Consider the following 14718-nt stretch of genomic DNA (forward strand, 5'->3'; position numbering starts at 1 on the left):
GCCCACGAAGGTCGGGCGACATACCGAACATTAGGCTGTCGCGCGGAGGTTGTATGAATGAGAGTCAGTGATCTCGCGGGATGTGCGGGCGGGAGCGGCGGGGGGCGGCGGGAATCATCTGTCGAACACGTTATGCGGCGCAACAGGTGGACGCGCTAACTGTACCGCCCGCGCCGCGCCGCCTCCCGTCCGCGTCGCCGCCGCAGCAGCGTCATCGTCCTGCTCCGAATATTGCCCCAGTGACGACACGCTTGCGAAATCGGCACTTTCCAATACTACCGATAGATTATCTGCAAGTCGGCCTAGGCTCGGGAGTTAGTTAAGATGTAAGTGTTACATGTTATCTTCTAATCTTTGCGACATTATTGAGATATTTTAAGTCAGTTTCTTGGTAAAACATCTTTGCAATTATGGGATATTGTGAATTAATGTCAGCAGGATTTCTTAGTAAGTAAAACATGATAAAGTATGTACGTAACGAATTTGCCAGTACGTTTCAGTTAAGTTGGTCAAGAAAAGCATAGAGCTAAGCTTCTGATTAATGCAATTTTCGCCAATAGCTGGGAAGGGGAAGAGGGGATTTCGAGACAAGCTCGAGCGTGTCAGATTAAGCTTGTATAGGCTTCCGACATGTGGCTAGTTATCATGGTATAGAAATCAGAGTTCTTACGTAGTGGGTTAAATTTTTTTTATTTTTATTTTGAAATGTCATCGGATCTGTCAGATTAAGATAGGGGATGTTTAGTGTAATACCCCAAAGAAACTTTCATATAAAGCACTGACGATTCAAAGGTTAGGTAAGCCTGTAAGGTCGTTTTAAAATATAAAAAAACTAGCTGTCCCGGCAAACGTTGTTTTGCCATAAAATTATTTTCCCTATTTTCCTGCTTTTCTCTTGAAGGTTTTTCTGATTTTTTTTTCTATAGACCTCACGAAGCCCGAGACCTTTCCAACGAATGCAAAACCGTGGAAATCGGTTCGTGCGTTCTGGAGTTATAGCGCCAGGAAGGAAAACCGAAGGAAAATGTCGTGATTCTAGTGTTTCGCCATAAAGCAGGGAGCACAATGGCTCTGGTGGCGGAACCAATAATGGCAATCTTAGGTATTATTTTCGGTTAATAAAAAATGTTCGAAAATTAATGTCTAAAACAAACAAATATAACAGTACCTGAACTTTGTAGACATTTTACAAAAAATAAATACACTCCCGGGGGAGGCAACATGTGCGCAATAATCATCAAAACCTATTTTAAAAATGCTTCATAAAAATAAACATAATCAATAAGTAATAAAATAAGTCTTGTCTTCTAAATTACAAAATTATAAAAATTCCCGGTGACTCTGCTGGTAATTTTCGCCGGTAAATTTGTCATGACCTTCTTCGCCCTTTGACTCCTGCAAGATGACGTCTCGTACTTTATCGTCTAGTCTTGCCGGTTCAGCCAGCTTCCGACGTAGTGTGCGGTGTGGCGGTCCGGCCGACGTTCAAATGTTTCGTATCAGAAATTTCGGACAATGTGCGGCCGGGCTAAAGGTCTCAGCAACCAGGCCATAATCTCCAAAAAAAATAGTTGTTACACTATTTGACAGGATTGGACAACAAATGTTTGACATGTATAAACAAATGAGCATCTATTGAAATGATAAAGTATTCATTAATCATTACACATATCGAGTTTTCATTGTTTTTAAGATGTATTCTGCTATTCGGGACGGAAACAAATCCAACAAATCAAAAACCATGGCAATCGTTTCAGCCGTTCTCGAGTTATAAGTGTTGTAACAAACACGACTTTCTTTTATATATATAGAAGAAGAAGATAAAGCTTCATATTTTCCTAACTAAGCTTCGCAGATATTTTATTTTGCACTAAACTAAATGATTTAGTCCTTGTTGTTTAAAATATACTTATAATTTACCTAAATAAGCAATTTTGTGAATATATTTTCTTTTTCAAAGCTTTAAAATGGCTGCCGTTCTGAACCCACCGCTAAAATAAAAAACGTTCTTATTATTTTATCAGCTTTACCTAATGTAAAAGACCTACTAGGTCTCCATGACGCTCGAGTGACTACACAAATAGCACCCTCCCCTCCCCTACTACAACATTTTACTCATAATATAAGTTTTTATACGTGGGAGAGCCATGCTTCGGCAAAAATGGGCCGGCTCGACCGGAGAAATACCACGTTCTCACAGAAAACCGGCGTGAAACGGCGCTTGCGCTGTGTTTCGCCGAGTGAGTGAGTTTACCGGAGGCCCAATCCCCTACCCTATTCCTTTCCCTACCCTCCCCTATTCCGTTCCCTTCCCTTCCATACCCTCTCCTATTACCCTATTCCCTTTTAAAAGGCCGGCAACGCACTTGCAGCTCTTCTGATGCTGCGAGTGTCTATGGGCGACGGAAGTTGCTTTCCATCAGGTGACCCGTTTGCTCATTTGCCCCCATCTACACTACTATTATAAAGAGGAAAGATTTGATTTTTTGTTTGTTTGTTTGTTTGAGTCGAATAGGCTCCGAAACTACTGGACCGATTTGAAAAATTCTTTTACCATTGGAATCCTGCATTATTTCTGCTGAACATAGGCTAATTTTTATTTTGGAAAAATATAAGGTTCCGTAAGATATTTGGGATTTTCGGACGCAAGGTTTAAAAAATCAACCAGAAAAGTTACTTATTTTGCGTACGCTGCCTAAACTATAAAAGATAGAGGCATAAAATGTTCTAAGTAATTATAGATCTTTTAAATATCTACAAAAAAGTCCGCGACACACTATACCTATCTATGTTGAGTGAGGCACAATAACCATTTTTTTATTAAAAAATCTAGATTTTTTTTTGGACTATATTTAAATGCGTTTATTTAAATCATGCTATTGACCCTTATCAAAATAAATTATTTCATCACTAAGTACAGTTAATGTAGATAATATTTGGTCTTTGAATGATTAAAATTGGACGTTTGGTTTTAATGTTATGGCGAAATTAAAATATTACGATTTCTGCTGCACGTTGCGAATTGGGCGTCAAGGCGCGATGCGCGGGTGTGCGTGCGGTAGGGGAGAGATTTAATTATCAGTGCCACAGACTCGCCCGGAGAGTCCACGTAAATATTACCTCGATCGTGGGAATCGCAGACACAATAGATTTTCAATAGTTATGCGACAGCCGGGTGCTGCTTTATTGATTTGATATAGACTATCGTGCTTCATTATTATAATCCTAATTTCAAAAAAGCTTTAAAAGTTATGACTACGAAAGTAATATTTTTAGAACTTTTTAAAATAAGTTTTGAATGACTATTATTTTTGATTGCTATTATAATTAATTAATTTCTTTAACTATAAATCTCCAATAGCGGCAGCCGGCTGCCAGCATAACAATTGAAGATCTATTGTTCTGCGATACCCACGATGCCGATGCACGATGGAATTGGAATTTCTGCTGAATATAGGCTATATTTAATGAGAGAAACAAGGGAACCGTATTAAGTGTTAATAATTGTGTGAAAAATCTACCAAAATATTCCTTCTTGCTTATGCTTTATAAATTATAGACTATACTTACTTATCGCAAAGTGATGTACTATAGTCTTATAGAGGACATTAATAACAACGTAAAAGTCCGCGATATCGTATGTATGCAATACTAAAAATATGCAATAGTAACGTTGCGCTGGTACAAACCATGCCAAACTACTTATCAGCAGGTATTAGTACTTACCAGAGGAGTTTTTAAATTCGCTGAATCCTTCTGGACTTCCACCACACGAACTGACGTTAAAAATCGGAATTCCAATCATGCTTTTGAGAAATTTATGCCCACCAAATATGTGCAATGGGACAAGGCTGCTTATTAAAGAATTAAAGGACAATTTAATTGTAGCTACCATTATCACCGGCCCAGCAGCTGGTCAACTAGCTCATATACCGAGGATACCGATGATTCCAACTGATCTGCCAATCCCATTTAAACGGCTTCAATTTCCGGTAAAAATATCTTTCGCATTGACTATTAACAAGTCCCAAGGTCAAACTTTCAAATTAGTAGGCATCGACCTACGAAAAGAATGTTTTACTCATGGTCAACTATACGTTGGCCTATCCCGAGTTGGAGCTGCTGATAATCAATTTATTTTGCTGCCACAAAATAAAACAACATCAAATATCGTTTACAGGGAAGCTTTAACCCAATTTTAATGGAATCTTTTACGCAAAAAGAAGTATGGTGTAAAAAAACATAAAGCGCAAAAGTACAACAAAAATACTTTATACAAAAACAAATAGAAAATTTCAAAATGTATATAATAGTAGATGTAGGTAAGCATAAAATAATAAAGCATAAAACTATAAAAAAAAAAACATAAAATATTTTAAACAAAAAAAAAAACATGAAGAAATTGCAAAATATTATAAATAATAGTATCTTCTGCAGGTAAGGATAAAATAATCAAACATAACACTTAAAATATAAAAATATAAAAAAAAATACAATAAAAATGTGTTATATGTACATAATAATTATAATAAAGTAGTTGCAGGCTAAATAATGTAAACTATTTTTATGTTCTGCTTAACTTAAAGATTGACTACCTTTATTTAAAAAAAATAATTTAAAAACCAATGTCCACCCGTGCGAAGCCGGGCCGGGCCGCTAGTATTTCATAAAAAAAAAGTGTATCATACAAAATGTATCCGTGTTCGGGCAGAGCGCAGGGCTCAAGAAACTCAGACGTAAGGGTTTTGCGGGGATACAGAGCTTTTCTGGATCACGTAAAAAGGGCCCGCGCTACTGTCACCAGACTTTCTGTTAGAGTTAGAAATGTTTTGTATACTAGAACTTAAGGCTTTTCGGGGCCAGACAGAATATGTTTGGCGCATTACTAAAATGCTTTGATACGCTATAAAACATTACAGTTAAACATCTACGCTTAAAAGAGCCACCAGGGTCTACTATGTAACAGTATACCAATCAATATCAGTGTAAATATGTAATGGCGAGCACAGCTAAAATGACAGAAACTTTAACTGTCCCAAACTTGAACTGAAGAGACCGCAAGTATGGCGACCCTACTCCTCCATATAAATCATGTATTCCGCGTACCGTATTGAGACGTAGCGTTTTTAAATATGTACACACTACACACTACCCGACTACCGATACACAGAATAACGTAAGCAATACGTAAACGAAAAAGAAATACCACAAAAACAAAAGTAAAAATTGATTTTGAAGTTATATAATATTATGTTATTTACTTACTCGCTTATGAAGTAAAATAAATAATACAAATATTAATAATTATAGTCAGGGAGCCCTAGAACAAAAGTTTTTTGATTACTATCAAGCTAATTTTTTGTGAGTACAAGCTTCATTTTGATAAGACAAACAACATTTTTATCTGCGAAAAATCTTGAAAGTGGTAGCTAACAAAGATAGAAAGGATTTCATACTTTGATTTGATGGTTGTAAAATATGGATTGTTCTATTTGTAGGACAATATTACTCTTAAATTATATAACTATTAACCTACCATATACAAAAAATCTGCTGGTTAGGGTTCCGTTTTAGGGTTCTGTCATCAACAAAACTTGGTTGACTACGGTACCCTAACGGGTTGAACCCGTTGAACCCTAACCAGGTGATTTTTTGTATATTGGTAGGTTAATAGTTATATAATTTAAGAGTAACATTGTCCTACAAAATATAGAACAATCCATATTTTAGAGCCATCAAATCAAAGTATGAACATTTTACATGGACCATCAAATCAAAGTTCATAAATCCTTCCTATCTCTGTTAGCTACCACTTTCAAGATTTTTCGCAGACAATAATGTTGTTTGTCAGATTATCAAAATGAAGCTACTCACAAAAATTAGCTCGATAGTAATAAAAAAAAATCGTTTTAGGGCTTCCTGACTATTACATAGATATTTAAAAGATTTTTTTAAAGAAAACCAATTTGTCACAAAAACCCCTTGTTTCGTTAAATTCTAAATACAATCAATATAACCTCTTACAAAATATAAAAAAAACCGGCCAAGTACGAATTGGACTCGCCCATGAAGGGTTTCGCAGCAGCAATAAGGTTTATTTTTATGAAATTAAGAGGTTTTTGATTTATTTTCATATTTCTGTTAATTTAATGAAAGTTAAATTAAGGTTTACCATTTATGACGTATAAAAAAAACTACTGGCTAGATCTCGTTAGAAACAATTTGTGTTGGTAGTTTTTGTAGTAATGTACATCATATATTTTTATTAGACTTAACATGCCCCTACTTTATAAGTTAGAGGGGGGGGACACACACATTTTACCACTTTGGAAGAGTGTCTCTCGCAAACTACTCAGGTTAGAAAAAAATGATATTAGAAACCTCAATATGATTTTCAAAGACCTATGCATAGATACCCCACACGCATAGGTTAGATGAAAAAATTTTTTTTGTTTCAGTTGTATCTATGGGGACCTCTAAAATCTATAATATAATAAAATTAAATTAAGAAATTTAAAAAAACCTCCGCCAAACAACTTTAAAAAGTAATGAAATAATGAAATAATGTTTACTGCCTTTAAGTTCAAATAATTCCTAACTTGTGTAAAGTAATATTTTAGTCCATAATTGTTGTCACGGTGTGTCGGGGGATTGCCAAGTAAACTGCAACCTACAACCGCCAAGTCGCTGATTATCTCGATTCAGTTTGCTGTGAATTGATCCTTAAACTATAATGTAATAATTCCTAACTTGTGTAAAGTAATATTTTAGTCCATAATTGATGTCAAGGTGTGTCGGGGGACCGCTAAATATGTAGATGTTTGATTTCACATAACATTATAGTTTAAGGATCAGTTCACAGCGAACTGAATCGAGATAATCAGGTGCAGCGACTTGGCGGTTGTAGCCTGTAGGTTGTAGTTTCCTTGGCGGTCCCCCGACACACCCTGACAACAATAATGGACTAAAATATTACTTTACACAAGTTAGGAATTATTTTAACTTAAAGGCAGTAAATATTATTTCATTACTTTTTAAAGTTGTTTGGCGGGGTTTTTTTTAAATTTCTTAATTGTATCAAAATCTTAAAGCGGTTCACAGACTACATCTATTTACCAAGTTTGAATAGTATTATAGTTTCTAAAATACTATTCAAACTTGGTAAATAGATATAATATATAGATATCTATAAGATATAATAGCTCTTATAGTTTCGGAGAAAAGTGGCTGTGACATACGGACGGACGGACAGACAGACAGACAGACAGACATGACGAATCTATAAGGGTTCCGTTTTTTGCCATTTGGCTACGGAATCCTAAAAAGGTCCATACTGCTTACACAAACATTACACAATGTTTTGTCTTTATCCGATACATTTGAAAAGTGACTTTACCGACAACGACAAAACATTCAATAACTATAACGTCTATATATAAACCATAATTATATAACGTCTGTATATAAACAGTGTGGACCTTTTTAACAAGTAAGCTAGGGTTAGAGTTATTCTCTATCTCTTTCAGAAGTAGGAAAATTAACATGGAGCTTAACATGCTGAAGTAGAAGATGTACTCACCATTCCATTGTCCATCCCTCCATATGGCGACTGGTACCCGGACTTGTCTGTGACTGTGACTGCAACAGAACGGGGTGGTCAGGAGTGATGATGAGTTGGTGGTAGCACCGGCCGCAGTGTTCCCCAAACACAGTGTCAAAGTTCCAAAGTTATGCCAAATTCAGTATCCAATGAAGTTTAGTTGATGCCTCTGTAGGTCCAGTGTTTTTTTGTTATTCGTTATCAAACGTCCGGTTTGCAGACGCAGAAATACATCATAAAAAGTATGTGGAAAGCACGGACAAAATAAAAGATATTATTAATTAAAGAAATAATTTCAGGAACTGATCAACGCAGTTTTTTTGTTTATTTGACAATTAGATTGAAGGCGCTCGATGTTCAATATCAACCCTAGACGGTCAATAATATTACGCAATACGTGATATAGACAATAAAATTGCTCGTCTAGGAGGCCGGTAATGAGTAGTGGCAAAAGCCAGTATTGCCAGGACAGTACCGCTAAGGTGATCAAATCGTGTGAATTTATATAACTGTATCTGGTAATCACAACGGTGGTAAGTGGTAAGCGGGGAAAATGTGTCCCACGATATGTCATGTATGATGATTATGTTAATATCTGTTAATATCATGGAATTGCATATCCCATTGATTACCAGGTGATGCTGCAGCACCAGGTCAACTTTCCATTATTATGTGTATACGTATTTTGTATATTCACAAATGTCACGAACTAGAATGCAAAATATAAAGCCCACCAAACGACTACAAGTTGCTAATCGGCCCTTCACGAACCAGATGAACCGCGATTTTTCAGCACGGAGCAGGCTGATGATGATGAACTATAGCTAAGAACACTCTCGATTAAGTCAGTTTTCAAACAAAAAAAACTAGATCAAAATCGGTCTACCCGTTTGGCTGCTACAATGCCACAGACAGACAGACAGATAGACAGACAGACAGACAGACAGACAGACAGACAGACAGACCGACAGACAGACACGTCAAACTTATAACACCCCTCTTTTTTGTCGGGGGTTAAAAAGGACATTGATAGATGGTAATCATGAGAATATGATTCTGTTGATAGGAATTATTCCGCACTAATAACCAACACAAGTTTAAAAAGTATGAAATAAAATAAAATTACGGAATTTAAAAAACCCCCGCCAAAACAACTTTAAAAAGTAATGAAATAATATTTACTGCCTTTAAGTTCAAATAATTCCAAACTTGTGTAAAGTAATATTTTAGTCCATAATTGTTGTCAAGGTGTGTCGGGGGACCGCTAATGTAGATGTTTGATTTCACATAACAAGTTTAAGGATCAATTCACAGCGATCTGAATCGAGATAGATAACCAGCGACTTGGCGGTTGTAGGTTGTAGTTTACTTGGCGGTCCCCCGACACACCGTGACAACAATTATGGACAAAAATATTACTTTACACAAGTTAGGAATTATTTGAACTTAAAGGCAGTAAATATTATTTCATTACTTTTTAAAGTTGTTTTGGCGGGGGTTTTTTTAAATTCCTTAATTTTTTAATGGTCAATGGCCATAAGACTCCTTTTTAACCCCCGACAAAAAAGAGGGGTGTTATAAGTTTGACGTGTCTGTCTGTCTGTTTGTCTGTGTGTGTATCTGTCCGTGGCATCGTAGCGTCCAAACGGGTGGACCGATTTTGATCTAGTTTTTTTGTTTGAAAGCTGACATGATCGAGAGTGTTCTTAGCTATAATTCATCATCATCAGCCTGCTCAGTGCTGGACAATCAGGGTTTATCTGGTTCATGAAAGGCCGTTAGCAACTTGTAGTCGTTTGATGGGTTTTATATTTAATTCTAGTTGTGAATATACAATATAATGTATGCACATAATAATGGAAAGTTGACCTGGTGTTGCAGCATCACCTGGTAATCAATAGGATATCCAACTCCTCGCCAACTTAGAGCAGAGGTTTCGTGTTTGGGCTCATTTTGATTGCGACAGCCAGTAAGAAGTAGATAAACACTAAATATTTACATGCTGCTACTGCAGCATCACCTGGATTCTATAGGAACCGAGATTTGTATTAACCCAAAGTGGAGGTTTCATGTTTGGGCTCATATTAACGGCCTCATCGAAAAGGACATTGATAAATGGTAATCATGAGAATATGATTCTGTTGATAGGAATTAATGTAAAATAAAAATTCTGCACTATAACCAACACAAGTTTAAAAAGTATGAAGTAAAATTAAATTAAGAAATTAAAAAAAAACCGTCAAACAACTTTAAAAAGTAATGAAATAATATTTACTGCCTTCAAGTTCAAATAATTCCTAACTTGTGTCAAGTAATATATTTTTAGCCCATAATTATTGTCAAGGTGTGTCGGGGGACCGCTAATGTAGATGTTTGATTTCACATAACAAGTTTAAGGATCAATTCACAGCGAACTGAATCGAGATAATCAGCGACTTGGCGTTGTAGGTTGTAGTTTACTTGGCGGTGCCCCGACACACCGTGACAACAATTACGGACTAAAATGTTACTTTACACAAGTTATGAATTATTTGAAGTACATACACAACTTGAAGGCATTAAATATTATTTCATTACTTTTTAAAGTTGTTTGGCGGGGTTTTTTTTTTAATTTCTTAATTTATTCTGTGTGTGTATCTGTCCGTGGCATCGTAGCATCCAAGCGTCAAATCCAAAAGTCAGTAAATATTACTAGAGATCGCCCAATGGTCGAAATTCGACCTTAGTTGAACGACATTAGAACTTTATCATATATTTTTAATTCAACTCTTGTCTCTGGGACTCAGCTGATCTCATACTGGCCGTGTAAGCATTGTCTAATAGTATCTAAGATTCAATTAAAAAAACTATAATCCATTTTCAATTTGTCAACTTGTTGTCAACAAACTTCAACCATAAATAAAGGAGTATAATTCGTATGTATAGGCTTGTCACTCAAAAATCTGTCATTTTCCTAGTGTGTGTGTTGTAGTGTGTGTAATGTTTTATTTGTTAAAAAAATGTATGATAAAAACATAATTTTAAAATAATATGAGCTCGATGCCCGCCTTCACCATATAAACTATAACTATGCAAAACTTCATTCACCTACGTTTCCTCATTTTTCGTCAAAAGGGATACAACGTTTTTGGCTCACGTATTAATATATAGATTATTTATTTCACTACTTTTTAAAGGCCAGGCGGGTTTTTTTTTTTAATTTCTTAATTTAATAATACTCTTAATACAAGCATAAATTACGCTGTTTATCTAAAATAGATAATTTGGTAAAAAAATCAATTACATAAACTTTGCGCATAACAATATTTTATTGCCGAAAGTGAAGGCAGAAAACAGTATGAATGAAGCTGAGAAGCTCTTTGGAACAGCTTCGTTAAAAATAAATTCCGGTCTCGACCAACTAATGATTGATGTACATCTCCAGGATTTAATGTCAATGTGCGCTTTTATAATTCTGGACGTCACGTTATCTTGGACGCCGGCTTTCGCGATAAAACGTTGGGTACGTTAAAGGCCTATTGGTTTTACGCACCGCAGACGTATTGTGCGGTTCAGAAGAGTGTAGACGTCGTGTTATCCTCTAACGTGCACGTTAAAAAGTTATCGTCGGCGGAAATTTAAAAGCGTCTTCATTTATTTCCATACATTTTACTTCCCTATTTTAATTTCGTTTTATAAAAGTGCACAATTATAGCTTGCACCAATTTCACTACAAACAAGCAACAAAAACTTTTCTCATTGATAGGTATATGTAAATAAAATATACCTTTGTAATTTCCGTAATTCCTTTAGTTTAATAAATCTTTTTTTTTAATAAAATGTGTGGACCGCGAAGGTCATTTCATTTCTTAAAGTGGACCCCGTGCGAAACTAATTGGTGACCCCTGATGGAGACTATTATTTTATAGTTACATAGCTTAAATTTAAATATGTGTTTCGCATTGGATTGGCAAAGGAAAATTCCTTTACCAGATTACTTTTCAGTTTTCATGAATTTATTTTACAAATAAATAACAAAAAACCTTATGATGCGTTTTTTCTGTGCCTTATGATCTGTTATGATTTTAAACTTTAATTTTGACTTGGTAAGGCTCGTACAGGTCGTATTTATCGTAATCGCTTATGTTATACACCACACACGTGCCCACGGTCGCTAATGACAAAACTAACAGTGTAGAACAGGGTTAATTAATATAATGTTACATCGTATCGACGCGGGCGGCCGGGGCCCTATACAGTTCCAGTCCTACCATGGGATCTTTATTCTTTTACCGGTATAAATTAGTAGTGTGTAGTGTGTTTGTCTGTCTGTCTGCTTTTCTCGCTCAAACCGCTGAACCGATTTTGCTGAAATTTGGCATGGACATACTTTGAGTCCCGGGAAAGGACATAGGATACTTTTTATCCCGGAAAAATGTACGATTCCCGGCGCGGCGCGATAAACGAATTTCAGCGCAACAGAGTTGCGGGCATCATCTAGTATGCCTATAAAGATATTATTTTTACTTGTAAGAAATCTCTAAGTAATCTTAAAGTGATACTGGAACGTGGTAGGGGGCAGTCATGGAGCTCCACGAGGTTCTAATCATACACCACATACCCTCAGCGATTAGTATTACAACTAGAGATTGCCCAATGGTCGAAATTCGATCTTAGTTTCAATTACATTAGGACTACTTACTACCTATATTTTGTAAAAAATATTGACTTTATCATTTTTTTTCAACTCTTGTCTTTGGGACTTAGCTGATCTCAGACTGGCCGTGTAAGCATTGTCTAATAGTATCTAAGATTCAATAAAAAAAAACTATAATCCATTTTCAATTTGTCAACTTGTTGTCAACAAACTTCAACCATAAATAAAATAGTATAATTCGTAAGTATAGGCTTATCACTCAAAAATCTGTCATTTCTCATGTGTGTGTGTGTTGTAGTGTGTGTAATGTTTTATTTGTTAAAAAATGTATGATAAAAGCATTATTTAAAAATAATATTAGTTCGATGCACTCCTGCACAATATAAACTATAACTGTGCAAAATTTCATGCACCTACGTTTCCCCATTTTTCGTAAAAAGTGTTACAAAGTTTTTCGCTTGCGTATTAATATATAGATATTATATCGATTACACAGTATTTGGATAGCTGTATTGATACATTAACTACGTATGATTGGTACAAAATTGTATAGGGCGCCCATCATTTTAAGATCGCTTACCGTCGGCGTAGCTGGAGAGGACATTCCGTAACCACATATTGTGCACCTACGACGCATATCGTATATCAATAACCTACCTATCTGTTTGATTGCGATGAAACAATACCAACCCGTCTGATTTATCCCAAAGAGACCAACCAAAAAATCGATTTTTAGGTCCAATCGATTACTGCACATTCCCCAATTTTTGGCAAGCGATTAAACTTGTGCGCAGCTTCAAGTAACACGTTTCTTTCGTTTTGGATGGTTGGTCTAGAATTGTGCTAGCATATGCTAAAGTAATATTTGTGGTACCTGTAGGTACAAGCATGGGTAATACTTATTATAACGGTCACCCTCATGGTATATCTTCAACCGTCCGTAACTAGACTTAATTTCCCCACTTTGTGTCGTTAAGTTACTACATTAGAATATCTTTGCATACTATTTCATATATTTTGTAAGAAACTATAGACTACTAATATTACAGAGAAAAGCTTTGTTTGTTTGCTCGGAATAAGCTCCGAAAGTGACTTCGCTGATTTTAATAGAATTTAGTACTGATGTAAATGACAAATAAGTAATAACAAAAGAGTACAATATAGTGGATATGTGGTAGGATGATTTGATAAATCGAATTATTGCGAAAATTCTAGGGACTTCGCGAAAACACGGATAATTAGACAATAGGTGATTACATTTTTCAACCTTACTGACAATAGGTAGTGTTTTCGCGAAAACGCGAGTCGCGTTAGTAAGATTGTGAAACGAATCGTTAGTTATTATCCAAAATAATCACTGATTGGTCGGTTTAAGCGAGCCACACACACGTTTTTGTAAGCGAGCTAGCAATTTTTGATATTTAATGTGTTTGATATTTAACACTCATTGACTTCGTGTTACTTAATAACGCCATCTGCTGGTCGTTAAAACAATTAGTTGCTAACAAAATAGTATTATTATTTGCCAATAGATGTTAGGAAGAGTGATATTTTTCAGTTTATCGATTATCGATAAAAAACCGATAAAAAGACATTTTCTGAAAATGATTTTTAGCTAGATCGATTTATCGCCCCTGAAACCCCCCATATACTAAATTTCATGAAAATCGTTGGAGCCGATTCCGTGATTCCAATTATACATGTATATATATGTATGTATATATATATATATATATATATATATATATATATATATATATATATATATATATATATATATATATATATATATATATATATATATATATATATATATATGTGTATGTATATACAAGAATTGCTCGTTTAAAGATATAAGATTAGTACTTACTGAAAGTTCAACTGAACCAGAAACTAATTCTGAGGTTGAGGTTGAGATGAGAAAAAGGTTAAATAAAAAGTAAGTTCCTATGAAGAGGCATTGTCATTTCTTACCCTTTATAATTTTATGGTGTAATACCAAATATACATAGGAAAAGATAGTAACCAATCAGAATTATAAGAGTTGGCCTGTAAGCAAAAATCAAGCCAATCAGCGTTAAGAATATGCAATGTTACTAATGGCAACTCGCGTTTTCCAACTTTTTTAGAAAATTGAAAAATATAAGCAGCATTATCTAATTATCCGTGTTTTCGCGATAATTCGATTTATCAAATAATCTTACGACAGATATAAGATTCAAACTACTTATCATCGCACAAAAAAGTACGGTTCTTCCAGGATTCCCTCTTACTCAAATCGCGGGAAACATCAAATTAAATAATCTGACATATTTTTTATCAAAACAGACGATCAAAGTATGGATATTGGTTATGAATAACACTAGAGTCCTCAAACATGCATGATACGTGCTCGTACCGCGCATCTGTCTTCGCGCTCGCCGCTCCAGCATCAACAAAGCGACGCAACATAATATCTCACTACACTTTTACAGGGTAGGTA

The 14718-nt window shown here is 35.4% G+C and overlaps 1 protein-coding gene across 2 annotated transcripts in view; it reads right to left on the reverse strand.

The window, feature by feature from the left end:
• Positions 1-14718, reverse strand: part of LOC121738636 (transcription factor 12) — a 91440-nt gene that overhangs the window by 54509 nt on the left and 22213 nt on the right. For both annotated transcript variants that reach the window (XM_042130888.1, XM_042130881.1), the window contains exon 2: positions 7580-7638. In XM_042130888.1, coding sequence (XP_041986822.1) covers positions 7580-7638 — 59 coding nt within the window. The remainder of the gene's footprint in view (positions 1-7579; positions 7639-14718) is intronic.

This window comes from Aricia agestis, chromosome 2, assembly GCF_905147365.1.
Source record: "Aricia agestis chromosome 2, ilAriAges1.1, whole genome shotgun sequence".
Classification (NCBI taxonomy): domain Eukaryota; kingdom Metazoa; phylum Arthropoda; class Insecta; order Lepidoptera; family Lycaenidae; genus Aricia; species Aricia agestis.